The following is a 26,824-nucleotide window of genomic DNA, read 5'->3' as shown; positions in this document are numbered from 1 at the left end:
TTTATTTATTTTTGTCGACAGTATAAAATTACATAAATAATTTTAAAAAGTTTACTAATAACATTTTAGTTTTACAAACGTCATATTATACAGTCGTGTGACTGATATTACGTCACTTCCGTTATATATTTTTCTTACGGTTTTAGTATCACATTTTCTTCAGTTCGCTCGCCCAGTCAAATGTCAAGCTGTAAGGAACTTCGTTCCAAAAATATTTAATGTACAGTTTTGACTTTCCTACCATTTTATTATATGTATAGATTATAATTTAAAAAAAGTGGAAAATGAGTCTTTGATTTTTATGCTATACTAGCGCACAGTACTAGCGTATGTGCGGTGTTGGCAAATCGCGCAATCAAGATGTATAATGTATGTTTTACTCTGTATATACTTGATTATATTTTACATCAGGCTATCCTGATCTGGACCGGACCGGGTCCTGATCCAGTATACCTTGCCATACTTGATTATATTTTACATCGGGCTGTCCTTATCTGGACCGGACCGGGTCCTGATCCAGTATACCTTGCCATACTTGATTATATTTTACACCAGGCTATCCTTGTCTGGACCAGACCTAGTCCTGATAGAACTTGTCGGATCTGGCATGCCTCATTCTATCCTGATCCGGTCCAGATACATGATCTGGTTGAGCCTTTTTCTAGTCGGGTAGTTCATAATTTACAACGAGGACTAAATACAAAGAGGATGCAAAATTGCAAACGTAAAACAAAAATATATAGTATACCGCAAACTGACACACACCGATAGGTATCTGCATGCGTCGTTACACCACCATCCTCGTCACTTACAGTCCGTTGTAACCTCATTAAAGAACAGAGCTCAGGATCTCTGCGACCCTGAACATTTGGAGCAGGAGCTGGACCATGTTCAGGAGGTACTTGCGAACAACGGATATCAAGTGAATAGACAAACCAGGCAACCGACAAAAAGACACAAACATTCGGAAGTTAAACGACAACCGGCCTACATGCCCTATGTGAGAGGAGTGACAGATAAGATCGGCGGTGTATTGAAGAAATATTCAATACCCACTGTCTTTACGCCGGGGTAAAGGGTACCAACATAGTGGGCCCACCGAAGGATGTTTTGCCGTTACAAACATCAGGTGTCTATAAGATAAATTGCAGCTGCGGCAGTTCTTACATAAGCCAGACTAAGTGGACGATAGCTAAAAATGTCAAAGAACACATCGCCGCTGTAAAAAACCGACAAACGAATAAATCAGCGATAGCCGAACATATATTACAACCGGGCATTAATCACTACATCGAATTACACGGAAATCCTCTCCACAGATCGCCACTTTTTACCCGACTGCCAAGGAAGGGTTATGTTTTTCGCGCGTATCTTGTATGTATGTATATTTGTATGTAATATTCTTTACTACCTCATATTTCCAGAACCACTGGACGGATTTACATAATTGAGGTATCGTTAGGTTCGTCTTAGCTGCCCAAGTGTTCTTAGATAGGTGACATTAAAAAAAAATCAAACATGGCGGCTGTGCAAAGCCATTGTAGTTAATAAAAAATTTTTTTTTTCTCGAATACTACAATATGGGTATCAAATTGAAGGGTACAATACAAGGATTTTAAAAAGGTATATCATGATTATTATTACCGTAATACTAATAAAGAAATACAATATTAAAGTTTAAAAAATGTGGACTTTGCTCTTTCGCACGCCTATGCCATGCCAAACTCGCCTCCTAGGCGACGATCAACTTCGGGGTGTAAGCCTTTCTAATAAAATACAATGGTTAAAAAAAACATACAATTAAAATTACAAATATAAATTAATAAATGTCACACCAATTTACAATTACATTAATAAAATCAATAACAAATACATAATACCAAATACAAACAAATAATTTTAATAATAATTTCATTATATTAAAACTAATAGTTGTTGACTTAAGCAGTCACCTATTTGCTAAAGGTCAGGCTTACGTTGCTTTGAGCAGAGTGAGATCTTTCTCCGGGCTTGCTATCAGTTCTCTTGACCCTAAAAAATTACTTAATCAACCACATGATGTAAACTGTTTTAATAAATTGAACCGATTACGCAATATGTCTGACTAAAAAGACATAAATAAAATGATAATTTAAAAAAAAACAAAAAACCCGCCTGCGTGAAGAACAACTAATAGAAAATCAACTGAAAAAGCTGGAACAAGATAAAAATTCAATATGCACACAAAGTCAGCGAAATAATAGAAACAATATCAAACATTTTGTGCTGTACATTTAAAATATATTAATACGGTAGTCCTTCGGAACTTTATGCAACGTCGTAGATAATATGCAGTCGGAGACATGCACAAAGAGAGAATGATTTGACTTATCCTTCAATTTCATGCCTCCGACTGCATATTATCTACGACGTTGCATAAAGTTCCGAAGGACTACCGTATTAATATATTTTAAATGTACAGCACAAAATGTTTGATATTGTTTCTATTATTTCGCTGACTTTGTGTGCATATTGAATTTTTATCTTGTTCCAGCTTTTCCAGTTGATTTTCTATTAGTTGTTCTTCACGCAGGCGGGTTTTTTGTTTTTTTTTAAATTATATTCAAGAGTAGTGCGAGAAGCAATTGAAATTATGAAACATAAAACATTCAATCGCGAAGATGGATTCAAACAATCCCCGACATGAAACCCAGTGATTAAAATTACACAACCTCGTTTTAGTTCGCAGTCGATTAAATATCAGAATAGGCACCTTCCGGTTGACTTACAGAATAGGGACGTAATAAGTGTTGTCTGTCGCGGTACAACTGACAATAATCACGAGTTAAGGGTAGATGAAGAAACATCTACCCTGACGGCGGAGTTGTGACATCGCTGGATCAGTGTGCCTGCGACCACGGCTGGTGTAACCTGGCCGAAACGTCAGGCCCCAAGGTAATATATTTTACCTAAAAATTTTGTTCGCGTTAATCCCCGTGTCAACATTAAAATATAATAACGCAACGCGAAAGTTTAAAAATTGTAAAACAAAAAAAAAAAAACAAAAAAAATGATCCATGAAATCACTACATAGTATAAAACAAAGTCGCTTTCTCTGTCTCTATGTATGCTTATATCTTTAAAACTACGCAACGGATTTTGATTCAGTTTTATAGGGTGATTGAAGAGGAAGGTTTTATATGTATAATACATGCATAATATAGTAGAGAAATCCTGGTAGTTTTTGCAACCGTGCGAAGCTGGGGCGGGTCGCTAGTTAAAGGAAAGGTAAAAACCTTCCGTTTTTGTGCATGTCTCCGACTGCATGTTATGTACGATGTTGCATAAAATTTCAAAGGACTACCGTATTGATATTTTTAAGTGTACAGTAACATAATGTTTGATATTATTTCGATTTATTTAGCTGGCCTTGTGTAATTGTTGAATTTTTATCTTGTTCCAGTCTTTTCAGTTGATTTTCTATAAGTTGTTCTTCACGCAGGCGGGTTTTTGTTATTATTATTATTATTATTTTATTTATGTCTCTTTAGTTAGAAAAATTACGTAATCGATTCATTTCAATAAAAGAGTTTACATCATGTGGTTGATTAAGTAATTTTTTTACGGTCAAGATAACTGATAGTAGGCCCGGAAAGAAATCTCACTCTGCTCAAAGCAACGTAAGCCTAACCTTTACCAAATAGGTGACTGCTTAACACATTGCTGGACAGTACTTTGTTATTATTTTTAGTCTAGTTGACAGTATTTTTTTACATACATTAGTTTCTTGCGGCTGTAGCAGCTGTGTCACGGCAAGACTTTGAAATTTGCTGTAATATCTCATTACGGCTCAAGCCGTATTATAATTATAACCGTAGCGTCGCATAATACCTACCTATATGGTGAATATTTTGTATTGTGACTGTACGGCTAAGGCCCTTGTATTATAAAATAAATAAAACATTAATTTATAAAAAATCAACAACATTTATTTCATAAATAAACTATCGGCTTTTACTATTCGAAAAATAAACATAACATAAATTTTCTTATACATAATTATCTACAGCAACATTACCTTGTAGGTATTATAGGTATAAGAAATTTAGTAACAAATCAGCCTTTTTTCATAAGTATATAATAGAATAAAAATAAAAAGATTTTATTTTCCGTGTACTTGCCAATCAGTAAAGAACTCATTGTTTACAATTGAGAAATTTGAATTTTCTTTTCAGGTGTGGGAGTTATTTCTGGCCAATGGTTTTTCGCTGTTTGACTAGCTCGTTGACGCAGTTTGTAGTGGCCCTGCTTTCTATGTCGTGGGTTGCGGGTTCGATTCCCACCTGAGTCTGGGTGTAATATTTGTATTTATATATTTATATATGTATTATTTCTATGTATATTTATAAAAAATATATAGTTATAACAGTCGGCTGTTACCTGTAACATAAGCATTAAGTTGCTTACCATAGGAACAGACAACCGTGTGTGTATGTTATAAGATATTTATTTATTTATTATTTATGTTCGCGGTCGGCGCGTCACTAGTTCATACTCCAACAGATTTTATTTGAGGCGTCAACGGTCATAGCCGTAGTGTCGATATGCCATCATCTAAGTATAATGCCCCACGTGAACAACTGAATACGTAAAAAACAGTGAGTGAGAATGACAGTAGGGCACAACCAACTGCTAAGGCCGTAGGTTAAATTATTACTTTTTTAAAATTTTACGGCTATACCCAGTATGTCGTATTACGAAGTATCTTATCCACGGCTATAACCGTAGTGTCCAGCAACGTGTTAAGTCAATAATTGCCCGATCTAACGTTGTACCTTGTAATTTATGCGCTGTAAGAAAGTACTAATACTTTCTTATTGTATTTTTTATTAATATTACATTAATAATTTTGAAAACCTTTTTGAAATCCTTGTATTAAGTCCTTTAATTTGATACCTATTTTATTCGAAAAAACAAGTATTTTTAAGCTATTGCATAGCTTCTATTGCGGGCCTTGAGCGCGGGGACCGAATCCAGAAATTCCGTAACGAAAAATACCTCACGCTCCCCACTCCGACGAGCACGGAGGTGTGGCTTGAAGGCCGTGCATCGTCTAACGTCATTTCAGTTCGGCAGTCTTCGACACGGCGTTGCGTGCGTGCGATTAGACGTATTGTACGACTCTACGAAACTCGCACGAATCGAGACGAGCTGCTCCGAAATCGGACGAATACATAAGCAGCTGTTTATGAGGATATTAAGTCGCAAACTTATGTTTCTTATTTCAGTTATCATAAACCTATAGTTTCAATGATAAATATTCCTGAATAACCAACAGCTACTGTAAGATAATAAAACCCACATGTATTGTAAAATAATAAAAATATTTTAAACAATATTAACTTTTTATTTATTTAATAAAAGACAAAAATTTGTTTTCTTATCGGTCACCACGCTCAAAAAGTGTAACTTGAATTAATATCAAAAAAAAAGAAATACTGCTTAAATAAAATAAATAAATAATTATAATTGCATAAGTTGATACAAAATGCTATGCAATAGCTTTACCGCGGCAGTCCCCGAGTGCCACACGTTTTTTTTTTCTTTCATTAACTACAATGGCTTCGCATAGCTGCCATGGTTGATTTTTTTCACATCACTTATCTTTGAACACTTAGGCTGCTAAGACGAATCTAACGATATCTCATTATGTAAATCGATCGTATCTTAAAAATAAGTAATTTCTTTAAGAATGGGTAGTGAAATAAAAACTTATGATTAAAATTTTGTAAATAAGCACCTTTAAGCTAGCGATTAAATAAGTGAGGTTCAACTGGTGTCCCCCTGGGCTTCAATGTATTAATTTATCGAACACTGCTATAATTACAATTTGTCTATACCCTTACTGTGATAGTTTTCGCTGTCGGAGTGATGACTTTTCTGGTTTCAAATGCGTTCCACCATAAAATACATTATAATGTTACATAAGTACTAATTTAGATTTTTAAAGCTAGAACAAAGTCTAGTAGTAAAGGAGTACACGATATGTAGCTCAGTTATACAGTCCATTGACATTACTGATAATTAATTGTTTTACAAATAACAAATACAATGTCGATGGAATGTCAGTCAGTCTCTCACGTCCCGTCAGCTAGTTGAGATGAATCGTTTGAGGATTCTGTTTACCCTTTTTGCGGTATCCGGGTGAGTTAACTTCCTAATATGTTCTACTCTCCTAATACTTTATTCTATAAATTTAATGGTTAAATTTTGGTATTTTTTTTTCTGGCCCGTGGTTTTTTGTTTTTATAAGTTGAATGAGTTTGTTATTATCTTAGGGTCATATTGAAATTTCTTGACAATTGAGATTGGTTTTGATAAATAAATAAAGATATACACGGTAAATAAATAAATATACGGTTACGTAACATAGACATTTTGTTGTGCTGTCTAGATTATCGACTTAATTTAGTGATTTCATTTAAAGTTATATCAAGGGCCATCCCTAATTACGTGACATGAATTTCACGAATTTTGGACCTCTCCCGCCCATGTTACAGGTACCTACTAACCTACCTAGTTTGATGTCACATATTTTGCAATTTTACGCCTATTTTTATTCATTAAATTATAACATCACCTTAGACATTGTTTTTATTTCTGTTGTATATTAAATTTTGAAAGATGATTTCACAAAATTTTGCACCCCTTTTTAAACAATATCACAATTCGTCGACCCCCTTAACATGTGACGTAACTTGAAATGATAGGTATGTAAACTACGTATATCGAAGAGTTTGTTTTTTTTTTTTTATTGTATACAGTTGAGTTAATTTTTTATTTTGTTGTAAACTCGACATTAACAATCGTGTCGTATCCATGCTTTACTCATGCAAAATATCCGTTAAATAGGTCATTCCAACTATAATAATTACATTTTTATTTATTCCGTCAGAGCTGGTAGTGCCTTCCATGTCACCGATGACAAAATATGCTTCTCAGATAACTTTAAGTTCGGTGTAGCGACCTCCGCTTACCAAATCGAAGGAGCGTGGAATGTATCAGGTACTATTGACAGATCTAAAAAACCCATTAACTGACATCTGTGGCAATGAAACTGATAGAATTTGGAACCACCTCCTCAAATTTTTATGCCTAATATACCTATTTAGTACTAGAACCTCGAACGTTTAAAGGATATTTTATCCCACAAGTATCTCTATTTAAGACAATAAAAAATCGAATATATTTTAATGAAACATTTTTGAATTATTTTTTATTTATCATGACTATCTAATGTTAACTGATTGCCTTAGTGTTTAAGTATAAATCAAAAAGTTACCCTTAACTTTCACTTACATAAGGACCTTGACCTATATACTAATAATAATAAGATCTACTAATAATAATATAGGTACTTATTACTAATATTTTTTATTTTATTCATCGAGCGCGTCCAAGGAACTGATATTTTACTTTATTTTGGTGGCATAATAATTAATAAAATATATTTATATTTTTTTATTATTATCATAATTATTTTGACGTTACTTAATTTCTTTTTAATAGTATACTTTGGTAAAGGGGAACATATTTACAAAATAACTTACTTAGAGGTTAAACAAGAATAAGAAAATAGTTTAGTTTACGACCGATTCGAATTAACGTTAATATATTTATAGTCTTCATTGTAATTTTACAACACATAAATAAACATGCATTTGTTCAAAAATAGGGAAGTGTGGGATTTTATCCGATAAATACTGCGACTCGCCATTTGCTATATGTTGTAAAATGATATCCTCTTAAATACAAAGCATTACATTTATATTATTAAATTAACTTTTATACTTCAGTGATCAAAATAAAAATAAAAAATAACTTTATTCAAATGGGCTTCAAAAGCACTAACGAATTGTCATTTTACAACTTAAAATTTTGAAGTGATTTTTATTTTTAAAAGCGTAACTACCATCGATACGGAATGTAGATTCTGCAGAGAAGGATCAGTGAGAAACCTCGTAGTTAATCTTTTCAAAATAATATATAAACTGTGCATAAAATATAGCGCACACTAATTCCACAAATCTTTATCATCTATGTAATCCTGCACAGAATAGGCTTTATCTATTAATTAATTTATTATTGAATATTGAAACTTTTAATATTGCCATTATTTTTTACGAGTATTACCTTTTTCATTTCAACCTATCACAATCCACTGCTGGACATTATTTTTGATCCAGTAAATTATTTTTTGCTGGCCACTTTACAATGAATGATAAAAAGTAATTTCCTAAATCTATCTCGGTCGTTTAACAGGCAAAGGTGAAAACATATGGGATCATTACAGTCACACATACCCAGAAAGATTTTACAAACACAATACGGGTGACGTCTCGGCTGATTCCTATCATCTTTTCAAAGAAGATGTAAGACTTATGGTCAAATTGGGAGTCCAGTTTTACCGCTTCTCTATTTCCTGGGCGAGAATACTTCCTACTGGATTGAGCAAGTATGAGCTTTTATTAAAAACAACCTTGGCAACCTGGGCAGTTCTTTCTTCTACCTTACAGATGATCACAGCTAAATAAGGTGTTCCTATGGTGAGTAAGGGAGGATCGGAAACGAGCTTGCAATGCTTTTAGCGTTTTAAGAACTACATATAAATCTGCTTTAATGAGGATAATTTCTAAAAACTTATCAAGTAGGTAAGGCCCAAACATTACTCTAATTAATAAAAGTACTGGAACCTATATAACTTGGACTGGATAAGTGAGCTTAAAATATAGGATGATATATTAAAATTGTGTCTTGTTATAGTGAAATAAATGAAGATGGTATCAGGTACTATCACGAGCTACTGGATGATCTGAACCGCAACAACATCCAACCAATGGCGACCATGTACCACTGGGACCTACCACAGTATCTTCAAGACTTGGGAGGCTGGACTAATCCTGTGATAGCTGACTACTTTGTGGATTACGCTAGAGTAAGTGTGACTTTCAAATTACTTCTTAAAATATTTATATTAGGTACCTATTTCTTTGAGTGCAAAAATCACTTGACATGTGTTAGCTAATAATTGTATTTGCTCGCAAACGAAGAAAAACCGACTTCAATTATATTGACAAGTAATACAACGTAGGTCGACGAAAAATGCGTCAAGTAAAAACGCATTATTAGATATAACTCGAAAAGTAGTTGTTAGATCTCAAATAAATTTAAATGGGGCCAAATGACACACACCACTTTTCAATTAAATTTTTTTTGTCGAAATCGGTCAACCCAGTCAAAAGTTCTGAAGTAACATACATTTAAAAAAACAGTCGAATTGAGAACCTCCTCTTTTTTTGGAAGTCGGTTAAAAAACTAAAAATACCCAAAAATGTTTAACAATCAAAGTATTTGACAATCTCTGATTGGTTTTACTCACTTTTATATTGGCGATTCGTTAAATGAACCAATAAAAAATAGGCAGAAATACGCGAGAAATTTAGCCAACATCCCTATATGAAGAGGTTTTGCCACAACACACATGTTTAATATGTACAAACTATATACGACCATTCGATTAAACCTAGTGAGTATGACTTAGCAATGAAGATTATGCGATTTGTATTTTAACTGAGGTAGGGGAAATAGCAGGAAATTTCCCGCTCATAATCTGGAACAGGCTGACTGGGGAAGGACCTCGACTTTACAGAAGATCACAGCTAAACTTTTTATTGCACGGAATTTAAAATAATAATTTAATGACCTTAAAGATAGTTAATTTAACGTGACATCTAAGAAACATATCAATTATGGTAACATTAATTATATAAATAATAAACGATTCACACTCAACGGATGCTCCAGTAGGACTTTCTCCTGTGTTGGGGGTCCGAAAACACTACAATACACAAACACAACCATCCAGACCACGACTAACATCTACATGGTCGATATAAATGTCTGTCATTTACCGTTGCGCCAACGCGTCGTCAAATATAGACAACGTCGTCAATATAGTGTTAAGAAGAATAGTATAATAGAGTATAAATGATTTAATGATAAATAATCTACAGCTAATGTTAAAAATATATTGTATTGGACAACATTGATATTTAATATTTGCACAGCGTAACGTAAAATATGTTTGGACTATACTAATGTTAACTTTGTACTATACTCCAACACCATATTCTTGCAAATAAACAATTATTATTATTATTATTATTATTATTATAAATAATACAGTTTTCAAGTAGTGATGTGTTCCTGTTGGTGACCAGAGCTCCTGGGGGAGGGGGGTTATCTACACTATTGTGACAAATTGACAATTTTTTTCAGGTGCTATTCCAAAATTTCGGTACAAAAGTTCACACTTGGATAACTATCAATGAGCCTTTCTCGTTCTGTAATGGCGGATATGGAGGCTTAGACGCACCCGGAGCTCAGTCCAGTGGCTTTGAAGACTACCTCTGTGGACATAATGTACTACGAGCGCACGGGATGGTCTATCGAATGTATCAGAAAGAATTTCAAGCAAAACTTTCGAGTGAGACAAATCCTTAAAACATAATTACTTGATTTGTTTACTTTTGGTCATTTGTTACGTGGTTTGTTGAAAATGGTTTTGTGGTTATTGTTCAGTTATTAGAATGAAAGTGCACAGATATATAAGACAATACTTTTAAATTTCACTTAGTTGCAGCCATTTAAAATTCATATTGATTGTATATTATCCTCTACAGCGAATGTTGGAATCACAATAGAGTTTCCTTGGTACGATGCTTACAGCCAATCTTCGGATGATAAACTGGCCGCTGAGAGAGCTAGGCAGTTTACTGTGAGTAACTAACTAATCTATCCAAATCAATTAAATTGGAGTGTCTGTTTGTAATATTAAAATAATCGCTTTTTACTAAATGCATATTTTTATGTATACACGGCACATATACCAAAATAACATTTTTTATTTTTTTTTGTCTGCCTGTCTGTTTGTTCCGGCTAATCTCTAAAACGGCTGGACTAATTTCGATAGAACTTTTATTGGTAAATAGCTAATGTAGTAAAGAGTAACTTAGTCTACTTTTATTTTAGAAATTTATTTATTTTATAACTCTGCGAACTAAACAATGACTTTTTTGGTAAATTCAACGCGGACGAAGTCGCGGGCACAGCTAGCTTTATAAAATTGATAATTTCGTTTTATCTAACATTAGAAAGGCTAGTAATATGCAGCTCAAATTTTGTTGCTAGACTTTGTAACGAATGACTTAGACTAGAGACTCGAGAAACTTATGATATAACATTTTTTGATTTTGTTAAAGCTGTGTCTGAGTCAAGTGTTATAAATATACAAAACCCCGTTCTGGAAATACAATTTTATTGGAGCATTTGAAATAAGATTGACGAGATAATGAAATATTTCTTCCAGTTTGGTTGGTACGCACATCCAATATTTTCAAAACCGGCGATTATCCACCAATAATGCGCAAAAGAGTCGACGCAATATCCAAAAAACAAGGTTTTTCCCGTTCCCGTCTCCCGCATTTTACTCCAGAGGAAATTGAAATGATACGTGGTTCAGCTGATTTTCTAGGTTTGAATTACTATTCCACGTATTTCGCGACTAAGCGTACGAAGAGGATTACTCTTGAACCGTCATTCGATGCGGACATGGGGGTTGTGTTATCCAAGAAGTCAGCATGGCCGAAGTCTGATGCTACTCGATTAAAGGTATGAAATTCTGAAACCGTTATTAATGCCAAAGAAACAAGAAAATTGTTTCTTCTTTCTTCTATTTATTTTGTTTTAAGGAGAAAAATAAAATTAATTTAGAGTTCTTTTGTGTTAATATGTCTTATTGGCGTAAGTACTTTCTCATGATTATTTTAGTATGGTTGTTTGTATTTACTTGATAAAATAACAACCGCTCTGGTTCAGCGGTGCGAGTGGTCGCCTAAAGCACCGATGGTTACCGTGTTTGATTTCCGCTCAGGATGGATATTTGTATTTGTACAAATATTCTTTCCGGTTTGGACGTCTGTCCTCGTGGGTCTCCCCACCGTGCCTCGGAGAGCACTAAAGCCGTCGGTCCCGGTTGTTATTACAAATACCTGATAGCGATCGTTAATCATAGTAGGGAACACATCTGCCAACCCGCAGTGGAGCAGCGTGGTGGATTAACCTATAATCCTTCTCCTACAATTCCAACATGGATAAAGAGGCCTATGCCCAGCACTGGGGTGTTACAGGATGAATGCGTAATGCGTACTTGATAAAAGATGGCACTGCAAGTTTAGGATTCCATCAGTACATACTAAAAATATGTAAATCAACCCTACAGATCGTTCCATGGGGCTTCAGATACACTTTGAATTGGGTAAAACTGGCGTACGATAATCCTCTGGTAATCATCACCGGAAATGGCATAGCTACAGAAAAGGGTTTACTGGACAAACGACGTATTGAGTATATAGAACAACATCTCAAAGCGTTGCATGTGGCCATTGCTAAAGATCACTGTAATGTGTATGGATACACGTACTGGAGCTTAATCGACAACTTTGAGTGGACTAGTGGATTTTCGTGAGTATTTTCTGTTTTTTTTTTTGTTTAGAAAATATTAGTTTCAGTTAATTATAGGACAAAATTTTAAATGTTTGCCTCCTAATTTCTTACAAAAGTCTGTTATTCTGTCATCTCTGGAAAAGCTGTAAAAGTGTTACGAATTTAATAGTATTATCTTGCTAATTTAATTTTCCTCTATTCTACGTGACATTGGCGAAATCATCTGTGCTCATTTGGCACTATTGAAAGCCATTAACCTGAAGAAGATGAAGAATTGAAGAAGCTGGGCGGCCTATGCCTCTTTCCCCAAGTAGGAGAAGGATTACAGCTTAATCCACCACGTTGCTCCAATGAGGGTTGGTGGATACATTCCCTACATGATACCAACCGGGACTGACAGCTTAACGTGCTCTCCGAGGCACGGTGAGGAGACCAACAAGGACTGCACAAACACCTGGACCACAGCAAACATGTATGGTCAATAAAAATTTTCTCACGTGCGGGGATCGAACTTGCAACCGCCAGCGCAACAGCCACAAACCAGTGCTGTGACCATTGCGCCAACGCGGTGTCACATTAAAATAATACTATTTAAATATTCGTAACAGCAACCATTAAAAAAGAACATCGTTTCATCTATAATATAAAAATGAGTCGCTGAATGTGTTGCTAAGCGCAAAACTCGAGAAAGGTTGGACCGATTTCGCTAATTCTTTTTTTAAAATATTCCTTGAAGTACGAGGATGGTTCTTACGGAGAGAAAAATTCAAAAAAAAAAAAATTAAATTTCCTGAAAAAGTCTAAAAACAACACTTTTCTATACTCCCATACAAAAGATTTATGATAATACTTAAAAGTCAATTTGAACTTTAATACCATACGATAAAGTTTGTGTTAGGCGATACGAAGTTCGCCGGGTCAGCTAGTATACTAATATTTATTTCTGCATACAATCTACAGAGAACGTTACGGCTTATACCAAGTTGATTTCAACTCTGCGAACAAGACTAGAAAGGCAAGAATATCAAGTGAATACTATTCTAGAATCACTCGAAGGAAATGCTTACCGTATTGGGAGTTTTAGGGGGCAAACGACTATATATATTTCCAAAGAAAACGTAGCTTTAACTCCTTATTTTTACCAGTGATTTTATTGAAATAAATAATTATTTTTTACAAATATACGAGTTTTTTTTTTTGTATGTATCCCACCTAAACTATGTCTAAAATTTTATACAATAGGTAAGGTAGTTAGGTCTAATATAAACAAGTTATTACTACATACAAGTTTTAAAATAAATTTTATATTGTGCAAAAATTGAAAGTGTACAGTTAGCGCTGTATTTTCTAATAATTAATTTTGTTCTTGATAAAACATTCCGATTATTCTTTTCCTTTTACTAAAACCGTACTAAACTTAACTATTATACAATACAATACAATACAATACAATACAATACAATACAATACAAATATACTTTATTGTACAACCAGAAACAACACATGTAACATAAAATATGCAAGAAAATTATAGTGGTTTAGAATTATGTCATATTATGGTTTAAAATAATTAAAAATAGCGCCTCTGTTAATAACAAGACTTCCAAACTTAATGATATGACATAATTGTTTTCTTGCAAACGAAAAAAAACCGACTTCAGTTACTTCGACGAGTAATACAATGTAGGTAAACGAAAAAACTGTCAAGTAAAAACGCGTTATAAAATATTACTCAAATAAGTAGTCATCAGATATCGACCAGATTTAATAATAAAATAAATCAACTAGACAAACATCAGCTTTTGATTGAAACGAGAATCATCAAAATCGATATAACCAGTAAAGTTATAAAGATAATACAAAGTAAATCGACGAATAATTGTGTTTGCTCGCAAACGAAAAAAAAAACCGACTTCGATTACATCGACAAGTAATACAACGTAGATCGACGAAAAAATAGTCAAGCAACTACGCGTTATCAAAGATTACTCAAAAAGTAGTTATCAGATCTCGATAAAATTTATATGTAACCACATGATATACATCACCTTTTGATTAAATTAAAAATTATCAAAATCGGTACACCCAGTAAAAAGTTATTGCGGATTTTCAAGTTTCCCTAGATTTCTCTGGGATCCCATCATCAGATCCTGGTTTTCTTATCATGGTACTAAATTTGGGATATCTCCTTTCCAACAAAAAAAGAATTATCAAAATCGGTACATCCAGTAGAAAGTTATGTGGTATAATACAACGTAGGTCGACGAAAAAAGCGTCAACTAAAAACGCATTATTAGATATAACTCGAAAAGTAGTTGTTAGATCTCAAATAAATTTAAATGGGACCAATTGGCACACACCACCTTTCGATTAAAACAAAATTTGTCGAAATCAGTCTACCCGGTAAAAAGTTCTGATGTAACATACATAAAAAAAAAAAAAAAAAAATACAGTCGAATTGAGAACCTCCTCCTTTTTTGGAAGTCGGTTAAAAAATAGACAAGTATACATATACGCATTATTAGATATAACTCGAAAAGTGCTAATCAGATCTTGATGGGATCACATGACACCACCGTTCGATTAAAAAAAATCATCGAACTCGGTCAATCCAGTAAAAAGTTTTGAGGTAAATAATATACATTAAAAAAACAAAGTCTAGTGGAATACGAGAGGTCAATTATTTGGTCAGTCATTGACGCTATGAATGTATAATTAATTATTTTGTATTTGTATACAATACACACAACGTCAACGAGCGATCAGTCTCACCCGACCCGCCAGCTTGTTGACATGCAATCTTGGAAAGTTTTTATCACATTGTTCGCGGCTCTCGTGTGAGTGTACTTCCTATGTTGTTATTGTGTCCTAGTACATCACATTCTGTCTAAAGTCAGTGTGTAACTTTTTAATTACGTAATTTTTACCACTGTTTTGATGAATAAAACAAATTAAAATTTCATTTTTTATTTTATTGTAAACTAAAACTGTAGATATTTTTTTTTATAACAACTCACTTCGTTTAATAAGTATTGCAACAGTTATTTAATATTAAAAAGAAAAATAACTTTATAGGAGGTTTAAGTTATTTAAACAGCCATAGATTCTAATCATCACCATCATCATTATTTCAGCCTATTGCAGTCCACTGCTGGACATAGGCCTCTACAAGTTCGCGCCAAAAATGCTTGAACTCATGTGTGTTGCCCTTAGTCACCACGTTGGGCAGGCGGGTTGGTGACCGCAGGGGTGGCTTTGTCGCACCGAAGACGCTGCTGCCCGTCTTCGGCCTGTGTATTTTAAAGCCAGCGGTTAGATGGTTATCCCGCCATCGGTCGGCTTCTTAAGTTCCAAGGTGGTAGTGAAACCGTGTTATCCCTTAGTCGCCTCTTACGACACCCACGGGAAGAGAGGGGTGGATATATTATTTGGTGCCGTAGCCACGCAGCACCAAAGATAGCACATAGATTCTAAACTGAATATCATTGATGAGTTTTAAGTATAACCATGTTTTGAGGACACTTAATCAATCCTCTTTAAACATTAAAGTCACAAGCAATTTTATTGAATAAATATAACTATCAATTACATTGTTATATATGTACATCTTTTCAGAGCTGATGTAGATGGTGTAGATGAAGAAAAAATATGTTTTCCACATAATTTTCTGTTCGGCGTAGCAACTGCCGCTTATCAAATTGAAGGAGCTTGGAATGTATCAGGTACAAGGTTAAGCATTTTTTTGTAAAAAAATATGTATGGAAAATTGTACGACGGATATGAATCTATCACAAAGCTCTTAAAATTATATATATATATGTGCATATAATAATAATAAATAAATATTTATTTTATTTTCTCTCACACAAAACAAAATACAAATTTCAACATATATAATACTCAACTGAGGTAGGGAACAGCAGGAATTTCCTGCTCAAAATATGGAGCAGCCCGACTGGGGTAGTACCTCGACCTTACAGAAGATCACAGCAAAATAATACTGTTTACAAGCAGTATTGTGTTCCTGTTGGTGAGTAAGGTGACCAGAGCTCCTGGGGGGATTGGGGATTGGGTCGGTAACGCGCTTGCGATGCTTCTGGTGTTGCAGGCGTTTATAAACTACGGTAATCGCTTACCATCAGTTGAGCCGTACCTACGCTTGTTTGCCGACCTAGTGACATAAAAAAAAAATATATTTTTTTTCAGAATGAGTAACATTGTTATAAAAATAATTGCTTTATGTTCTAAAACAAACAATGTAAACAATTCAGTCACTACAATCTACAATTTGATAAAATTCTAGTGCAAGACTCTGGATATTGTCCATTTGATAAATGAGAGTGGCGAGTTCATTGACAACAAAGTTAAATATAATATATTCATAAATTCGCGTAAAAAATTATATGAATTTCATTTTGAATTAGCTGCCCGGACAGACTTCGTTCTGTTAAAAGTTAATAGTAAAATTGTTTTTATATTGTTATAATAAATACCTAATAGTGATCGTTACTCATAGGAAGGAACACACCCACCAACCCACAGTGGATCAGCGTGGTGGATTAAGCTCCAAACCTTGTCCTACACGGAGAATGCAATCATTAGAGTGTGCGAAAGTGATTAAAGCGGATAGGGCCTATATGGATATTTGAAATCAGATACTACAGTTAAAATAAAATATGAAACCACAAAGTCTTCCAAGACAAGTGTCATGAAATTTTTATCATAAGCTATGTTGTTTCATTTTACTATCTTTCACGATTACAACTGAACCTGTAACATAGTCCTCTTTCTCCACCTAGAAGGGTTGGAAACTTTAAAGTATTTTCATTTACTTCATCGCTTGTTGTAGAATGCATTTCAATATATTGTTATTTATTAATCTGTTTTTAAATAAAATAGGTAAAGGCCCGAGTATATGGGATAGCTTGACCCACGATCATCCAGAAAGAATAGTCGATCGCAAGAATCCAGACGTCGCAGCTGACTCTTACCATCTCTTCAAGAAGGATGTGCAACTTTTGGTCAAATTGGGAATACAGTTCTATCGCTTCTCCATAGCCTGGTCGAGGATTCTCCCGAATGGTCTGGCCAAGTATGGGCTATCATTAAATAGACAAATCTTTAATGTTACAAATGTTTTGCCACATCTTCAGTTAAAAGAACTTTAAAATATATGTCGTCTATACTAATATTATAAAGCTGAATAGTTTGTTTGTTTGTTTGAACGCGCTAATCTCAGGAACTACTGGTTCGATTTGAAAAATTGTCATTGTGTCAGATAGCCCATTTATCGAGAAAGGCTATATATCATCACGCTAAAATCAATAGACGCGGAGCACTAATGAAGAATGTTTCAAAATCGGGTTTTTTTTTCAGGCTAGTATCAAATATTATCATAACAAAATTAATTTAACAAATAGATATAAATGATTTCCTGGACTTCGATAAATTCTAAAAGCAAGCATATTATTATAATTTACTGTTTATACTTTTCAATTAGCATGAATCTCATACATTTAGGAGTTATCCAAACTGTTCAAATTTCTCTCCAATTTTTAATACAAACCATAGGTATACTTAAATATGCGCGGTTATTAAATTTTTATTATTGTGTCTGAACAAAACGAGTATCCTTTAGACCACACGACTGAAGTAAAACTTCTTTAGTTAATTGGCCTGCACTGTGTCTTAGATATACGACACGTAACTAAATAAAAAAAAGTGTGCTCTCACCACACTTTTCGTAACACTCACATCACGCATTCACCAGCTTACTCTCCGAGTCAAGCGTGCGTCTCACCTGATGGCAAGTGAAGATGCAGCCTAAGGTGGTGCGCGCTTGCCTAGAAGATGCCTATTCACTCTTGATTTAAAGATACCCAAGTTTTACTTCAAAAATATTTTAATAAACCTGATAAGCTTAAAAATAATAACAGCTAGTACGAACCATTCGTGTAAACGCACTGAATCAAAATAAATCTAAGAAAATATCATGTTTTGTTTTACAGTAACGTAAACGAGGATGGTATTAGGTACTACCACGAGCTAATAGACGAGCTAAACCGCAACAACATTCAACCAATGGTGACCATGTACCACTGGGACCTACCACAGTACCTCCAAGACTTCGGTGGCTGGACAAATCCTATGATAGCAGACTACTTCGTGGATTACGCTAGAGTATGTGATTCTATGCTATTATTTGAAGTAATTTTTTGTTTTGTAGTGCGACGATCTCGCTAGAAATGACTAAGAAAATCTAAAGGCATGTTACAATCGAAATTTCAATCTGAAACTCTGTAAAGGTTAAAAGAAACAGAAACAACGTAGGCCATTAATATTTGTTTTACGGCGATAGTCGTTAAAGTTCCAAAATATTTAGAGTAAATGGCTTAATGCTGGAAGAAAATCTGAATGAATTTTCTTGTACGAAAGAGTGAAGAGTTACTGCAATGCAAGAGAACACAAAATCTTTTTTTTTTTAATAAGCCTATCATATTACATAAGTTTCCCTTTAGGCTTCGCTGCAGTAGGAGAATAAAATACTTTGACAGATATTTTCGTAAATATCACTTCTTTTAGGTGTTATTTCAAAATTACGGTTCAAAAGTCGGTGCTTGGGTGACATTCAATGAACCATTATCATTCTGTCAAGAAGGGTACGGAGGGCGTGAAGCGCCTGAAACTATCGAAGCCAGCGGCTTCGCGGATTATCTCTGTGCACACAACGTCCTTCGCGCACACGGAATGGTGTATCGAATGTATGAGAGGGAATTCAAAGCGAAACTCATGAGTAAGAACTTTTTTTTGTATAAATAAAAATTATATCCTATCCCATCTTTGTAGCTAAAATATGTTTAGCCCCCATTTTCCCATCTTTATAGCTAGAAGGAAACAAGCGTACGGCTCACCTGATAGCATGTGATTAGCGTCTGCAACAACAGAAGCATCGCAAGTGCATTGCCGACCCTATCCCCAATTCCTTTCGGCAGCTCTGATCACCTTACTAACAGGAACACAACACTGCTTGAAAGCAGTATTATTTAGCTGTAATTTTTTGTAAGGTCGAGGTACCCCACTCGGGCTGCTACCTTCAGTTAGTCCTTACCTAAGTTAATATATATATATATATATATATATATATATATATATATATATATATATATATATATATATATATATATATATATATACTAGCTGACCCCGCAAACGTTGTTTTGCCATATATTTTATTAATCCCCTTAATCCCCCCCCCTTTTAACTTAGTGGTGTGAAAAATAGATGTTGTTCGATTCTCAGACCTACCCAATATGCACACAAAATTTCATGAGAATCGGTCAAGCCGTTTCGGAGGAGTTTAACTACAAACACCGCGACACGAGAATTTTATATATGAGATAAGTCAATTGTCAATAAATAAATAAAATAATAATTATACAGTTTTTTTTTTGTTTATGACATTCACAAAGTGTTCATTGCTCGCTATGTAACAACTTAAATGTATTTTTTTTATTTTCATTGGACCTTTTTCGTTTTAAATGATTGTTGTGTTTCTGTGGTGAGTAAGGTGACCAGAGCTCCTGGGGGAGATTCGGGGTAAGGTCAGCAACACGCTTGCAATGCTTCTGGTAATCGCTTACCATCAGGTGAGCCGTACTCTTGTTTGGCGACCTAGTTGTATATAAAATATTATAAATATTTATCATGTCTTATTTTTATCATAACAGTTGGGATAATTTTTTTTTATATTATCTCATCTGTTATGCTACGAAAAGAGATACATTTTTTCGATTTTGGAATATTTTTATTTTATTAATCGTTGTAGCGTAATATTTTATAGATTGCTTTCGTCAATGAATTGGCTCTCAAATATCATATCATATATTATATTAATACACTTAGGTTAAAATGTTTGCCTTCCTATTTGGGAAAAATCTCACAATTACTCCACATAAATTGTATATCGTACTGTGAGGATTTATGGGTTAAACTTGAACTGCTAAATACCAATGGTCAAACTGATTATCTGTACATTTGCACCGTTTATATTCCCCCACCGGTACAGAAACATATCTTGGAACACTTCATTTTAAATACAAATCATATAATTGATAAACTTAGCTCCTTTAACATAATCGTTCTTGGGGATTTTAACTTGGGTGGTCTGTGTTGGAACTAGACGACTGGCCCTGCACTGACTCCGATAACAACGAATAATTTGTTGAATAACATGATAACTTATTTAATGTCATTAAATGCTCTTGCACAGTATAACTGTTGTAAAAATAATAAAAATCGCGTTTTAGACCTAGTAATTAGCTCTCTGGTTATCTCCCAATTGAGCGAAAGCAAGGACCCTCTTTCCGGGATAGAACCATTACACCCTTCTATTGAGTTTTCCGTTAATATTAACTTTCAGGAAAAGCTCGAATCTTGTATTGGGGTTAGGTTTGTAGAACAAAGCTGACTATGACAAAATTACAAGTGCCCTCAGTAATATTCTTGGGAGAAGAAATTGTCGAGTTATGATTGCTGTTCTGAGAATTATCATTGCTAAACATGTGCCCAAATCCAAAACACGGTCTAGTAAATATCCGCTATGGTTTTCTGCAGCACTGATAAAAGTCATCAATGAAAAATTTAAATATCGTAAAAATGGCAAACCTCGTGATTTAATTACTTTTATGTTGCTCAGGGAGCGTTGCGCGAAGCTTCATAATCTAAACTGTAAATTGTATTTGAATAGCCTGGAAACAACTTTGTCTTCAAACCCTAAAGTTTTTTGGAGCTTTATCAAGCGCAAAAAGGGTAAGTCAATTTCCTGTCCTGCCATGATGTCCTTAGATGGCGAAGTGGCTTCTTCCGGACCTGGACAGATATAATATCATAAATAACGGTTCGTTATTAAACAGGTTTGTTATTTTTGTTGGCTTCCTGTCGTGTTGGCGCATTGGCGTGTTGGCGTATTGGCACATTGGCGTGTTGGCGAGTTGGCGCATTGGCGTATTGGCACATTGGCGTGTTGGCGTGTTGGCGCATTGGCATATTGGCGTGTTGGCGTGTTGGCGCATTGGCATGTTGGCGTGTTGGAGTGTTGGCGCATTGGCGTGTTGGCGTGTTGGCATATTGGCGTATTGGCGTGTTGGCGTATTGGCGTGTTGGCGTATTGGCACATTGGCGTGTTGGCGTGTTGGCGCATTGGCGTGTTGGCGAGTTGGCGTATTGGCGTGTTGGCGTGTTGGACTGTTAGCGTGTTGGCGTATTGGCACATTGGCGTGTTGGCGCATTGGCGTGTTGGCGTATTTGCGTGTTAGCGTGTTGGCGTATTGGCACATTGGCGTGTTGGCGCATTGGCGTGTTGGCCTATTGGCGTGTTGGCATGTTGGCGTATTGGCACATTGGCGTGTTGACGCATTGGTGTATTGGCGTGTTGCGTATTGGCGTGTTAGCGTGTTGGCGTATTGGCACATTAGCATGTTGGCGCATTGGCGTGTTGGCGTATTGGCACATTGGCGTGTTGGCGCATTGGCGTATTGGCGTGTTGGCGTATTGGCACATTGGCGTGTTGGCGTGTTGGCGCATTGGTGTATTGGCGTGTTAGCAAACAACATGCCAACACGCCAAAACTAGACCGTAGTTTCGAAGATTTTGTGATGAGTGAGTCAACCTACCATCCCCCGTTTTAACCCCAAAAGGGAGATGGTTTCTAAAGATACATTATTTGGACATTTTCTCACCATCTATAGACCATACATTTTAAATTTCAAGTATCTTACTTAAAAAACATAGGATTTTACATACAAACTTCCAACCCCCGTTTCACCCCCTTAGGGGTCGAGTTTCGTAAAATCCGTTCTCAGCGGATGTTTACGCCCTATAAGGAACCTACCTGCCAAATTTCAAATTCGTAGGTGCTATAGTGTCGGAGATTTCGTGATGAGTGACCTTTTGCTTTTATATATATTATAGATTATAGATAGATATACTAGCTGACCCCGCAAACGTTGTTTTGCCATATATTTTATTAACCTTCTCGATCCCCCCCCCCCCCTCGAAAATAGATGTTGGCCGATTCCCAGACCTACCCGATATGCACACAAAATTTCATATTTTATTAACCCTCTTAACCATTATAAGTTGGGGATATGAAAAATAGATGTTGTTCGATTCTCAGACCTACCCGATATGCACACAAAATTTCTTGAGAATCGGTCAAGCCGTTTCGGAGGAGTTTAACTACAAACACCGCGACACGAGAATTTAATATATTAGTTAATATGCGAAATATTTTATTATAAAATTTTCCTTAACAGCGAGCATTGGAATAACACTAGATTTTTCGTGGCGTGCACCCTCCAGTCTTTTGGCAGATGATATAATAGCTGCTGAAACGGCTAGACAATTCTCTGTAAGTAGCACATGATCATACAAACATACGTTCTATAAAACACACAACACTGCTTGAAAGCAGTATTATTATCTTCTGTAAGGCCGAGGTACTACCAAGTCGGGCTGCTACCTTCAGTTAGTCGTTTAAAGCAAAGATGTTAAAATGTCTCATTTCATCAATAAAAACAACAAAAACGGTTTAAAATTCTCTTTAAAGACTTCTTACTTCTGACTCTATTGGTGACGACTATAATATATTAAACTAGTTGTGCTCACGACTTCGTCCGCGTGAAATTTAACAAAATAGTTATTGTTCAGCCCGCAAAGTTATACAATAAATAAATTTTTAACATAAAAGTAGCCTAAGTTACTCCTTACTTCATCAGCCTGCCAGTGAAAGTCTCGTCAAAATTGGTCCAGCCGTTTCAAAGATAGCCAGAATAAACAGACAGACAGACAGACAAAAATTATAAAAAATGTCATTTTGGTGTACGTATCGTGTACACTTACATATGCATTTAGTAAGCAGTTATTTTAATGTTACAAACAGACACTCCAATTTTATTTATTTGTATAGATACCTTCACTTAAGAACCAAAAGGACATAACAAATAAGAAATCACGATAAAACTTACTTCAACCTAAATACACACTTCATTAAAGTATAATTTGAATTTTTATAATTTATTTATTTCAGATTGGTTGGTTCGCACATGCTATATTTTCTAAACCCGGGGATTACCCATTAGTAATGAGAAAAAGAATCGATACAATATCAAGAATACAAGGTTTCAGCCGCTCTCGTCTTCCACACTTTACTGCAGAAGAAATAGAAATGATTCGCGGCTCAGCCGACTTCTTCGGCTTAAATCATTATACGACGTACCTGATCACCAAGAGCAAAAAAAAGATCTCTTCTAAGCCGTCTTACTATGCTGATATGGGTGGCTTAGTATCGCAGAAGTCAAGTTGGCCGAAGACTAATTCAACTTGGTTGAAGGTTAAGTGCTTAGAAATACAAGCAATATAATTATTATTTGAATCCTAGGTCGGGGAACATAATTATTGAACTATAGTTTTTGAGGGTTATCCTATTTTGCACAAGCTTTTTAAATTATAAAACTGGGAAAATCAACAAAAACTCCAATTATTACAAACACTATTCCCCATAAATTATATCAAACCCTTATTTCTGTTCTATTGCTTTAAGAGTGGTTTTAGTTTTTTTACGCTCGAGATTGAAGATTAGTCGAAATCGTACTTGAATCTTTCCATCGTCATCTGAATAACAAATAACCTAATGTCCATTTTTTGTAATTTTATCTAGTTTAGTATGCCTATACTGCAATATTTGAAAACGATCCTACAGGTTGTTCCATGGGGCATCAGATTGTCATTGAACTGGATAAAACGGGCATATAACAACCCTCGGATAATAATCACTGAAAATGGCGTGTCACTTGAAAGAGGTTTACGGGACAAAGGACGTACTAATTACATCAGAGATTATTTGAAATATGTGCACGCGGCTATCACTAAGGATAACTGCAATGTGTACGGTTACACGTACTGGAGTTTGATGGACAACTACGAATGGCTACGCGGTTTCTCGTGAGTTTTTGTTTTTTACCTTGTTACCATCATATCAGGCTGAAGATGGGCAGTAGCGTCTTAGGTGCGACAGAGCCCTGCAGTCACCAACCCTGCCCAGTGTGGTGACTATGGGGCAAAGCACATGAGTTCACGACATTTTTGTTGCGAGCTTGTGGAGGCCTATACCAGCAGTGGACTGCGATAGGCTGAAGTGGTGATGATGATGAGTGATGAACTTATCATGATTTTTAATGTAACTAATTTTCTTAACTGACTTCCAAAAATGGAGGTTCTTCGTTCAACTGTATTTTTTATGTATGTTGGCTCAGAACTTTTTACTTGGCGAACTTCGATGATTCTTTTTTTAATCGAAAGAAAAAAAATCCCATTTAAATTTAATCAAGATCTGATTGGCACTTTTCGGGTTATATTATCTAATAATGCGTATTTACTTGACTATTTTTTCGTCGACGTACGTTTTATTATACCTCATAACGTTTTACTGGTTGTAACGATTTTGATGATTCTTATTTTAATCAAAATTTGATCTAAATATAATGACTACTTTTTGGGTAATTTTTGATAACAATTATTATTTCATCGTCTAAATATTGTTTTTTGTTTTTATTCATTTTCAGAGAATGTTTCGGTTTGTATAAAGTTGATTTCGACTCTCCGAACAAGACTAGAACGCCGAGGATGTCAAGTGAATACTATGGCAGAGTCAGTCGTACCAAATGCTTATAATACTACCTGATCAATAATAATATGTCTTATATTATAAACGTTAAGAAAGTGTAGATTAATGTTTTATTTATGCCACTTTATTGCTTAATAATTATTACAAGTTTGTTTTTTTTTTATTATTTTCTTATTAACAGACTTATTATAATTTATAGTTAAAAAAAAAAACGAATGTGCTTTAGAACACACGACTAAAGTAAAACTTTCTATCTTCACTAAGTTATATCTCCCTCTCGGCTTCCGTTCGCCTCGCCCGATCACATTTTTCGTAATGATTTCGTCACGCATTCACCAGCTTACTACCGAAGTCAAGCGTGCGTAAAGAAGTTTTATTTGACAAAGCGTGCGGTAGGCAAACGAATACGTAGTCTATACAGATATATCTAGTTATAGTTTGCCATCCCTACTCCCCCCCCCCCCCCCCCCAGGAGCCCTAGCAGCCCTAGCGACCTTCCTCATCACTGAAATACAACACTGTTGGGAGCAATATGATTTGAGTTTGTACAATACAATACAATACAAATATACTTTATTGTACAACCAAAAACAATACAAGTAACATAAAAGAAAAAGAAACAAGTGAGAAAAAATAGTAATAATAATAAAAATAATAATAACAAAAAAAAGGAATGTTCAAAGGCGTTGTATTGTAATTTAATTGAATTAATTTAATATTAATATTTTTTTGTAAAATAAAATAGTCTTAATAATATTCATCAACACATTTTATTAAAAATCCTTAAAACTAATAATAACAGGAAGACAGTTTGAAAGGCCACTTTCGCACGAATTACATATTATAATAATTATTAAATTAACTTTTAACAGTGTGAAATATTACAATATCTTGACGTTGTATTTATATAAAATAAAAGTATTAACATTTTATTATTAAATATACCCTGTAAGGAATATTTGTATGTATGAAATAACTATAGTTAACTATGATCATTTCATACGTTATATTAAAACATCAAAATTTCAAATTGCGCTACAATTTTATTACAATCTTTCGCTATATTATGTTATTAACACATAACTTATTAACACATTCTAAGTCCGGTTCCTATAATCATAGAACAATACGTTTTGGTTACGAACCGTTAAATTTAGAAGTCTTATTCGATATTAAATATAAATATAGCAATCAGAAATTAGAGTTGCTTGTTGTCGTTTATCACTTAAAATAAGCTTTTAGTGAATTATTTCTTTCCTTACACATTATGATATACAAGCACATCACTAAAGTGACAAATAAGGTGACAAGTTTGAAATTATTTCATTTTCTTTCATTTAGTATAAATTACGAACGGTGTATAAGTGCGTGTATGAATCTTTAGATGATTTTATATTTCAAATATCACGAACAATTATAATCTTTATACTTAAAATACGGAATATTGATATTGAGTTAATACTAAAACTGAGTTAGGCTGCGTTTATAAAACGCGCGTTTTCTGTACACGTATCATAAAATACAATTTTCTGGTTATTAACGTGATAACATGTACTATAAACCACGTCGCCCGCGTTCATTCGTAAAGAACCAATAATT

At 34.6% G+C, this 26,824-nt stretch overlaps 1 protein-coding gene and 1 pseudogene across 1 annotated transcript; both read left to right on the top strand.

The window, feature by feature from the left end:
• Positions 1–6,116: 6,116 nt before the first annotated feature.
• Positions 6,117–13,723, top strand: LOC123670442 (annotated as a pseudogene).
• Positions 13,724–15,283: 1,560 nt separating this feature from the next.
• LOC123670432 (myrosinase 1-like) lies at positions 15,284–25,376 on the top strand. The gene is made up of 9 exons (XM_045603931.1): positions 15,284–15,380; positions 16,159–16,265; positions 17,443–17,635; positions 18,552–18,723; positions 19,126–19,336; positions 22,857–22,951; positions 23,630–23,932; positions 24,302–24,543; positions 25,164–25,376. Exons 1-9 carry the CDS (start codon positions 15,337–15,339, stop codon positions 25,270–25,272), a joined length of 1,476 nt encoding a protein of 491 aa, XP_045459887.1. The 5' UTR covers positions 15,284–15,336; the 3' UTR covers positions 25,273–25,376.
• Positions 25,377–26,824: the final 1,448 nt, after the last annotated feature.

The sequence above is a fragment of the Melitaea cinxia genome, chromosome 1 (assembly GCF_905220565.1).
Source record: "Melitaea cinxia chromosome 1, ilMelCinx1.1, whole genome shotgun sequence".
In the NCBI taxonomy this organism is placed as follows: Eukaryota; Metazoa; Arthropoda; class Insecta; order Lepidoptera; family Nymphalidae; genus Melitaea; species Melitaea cinxia.
The sequence above is the reverse complement of the archived record's forward strand: the minus strand, read 5'-3'. Positions and strand labels throughout refer to the sequence as shown.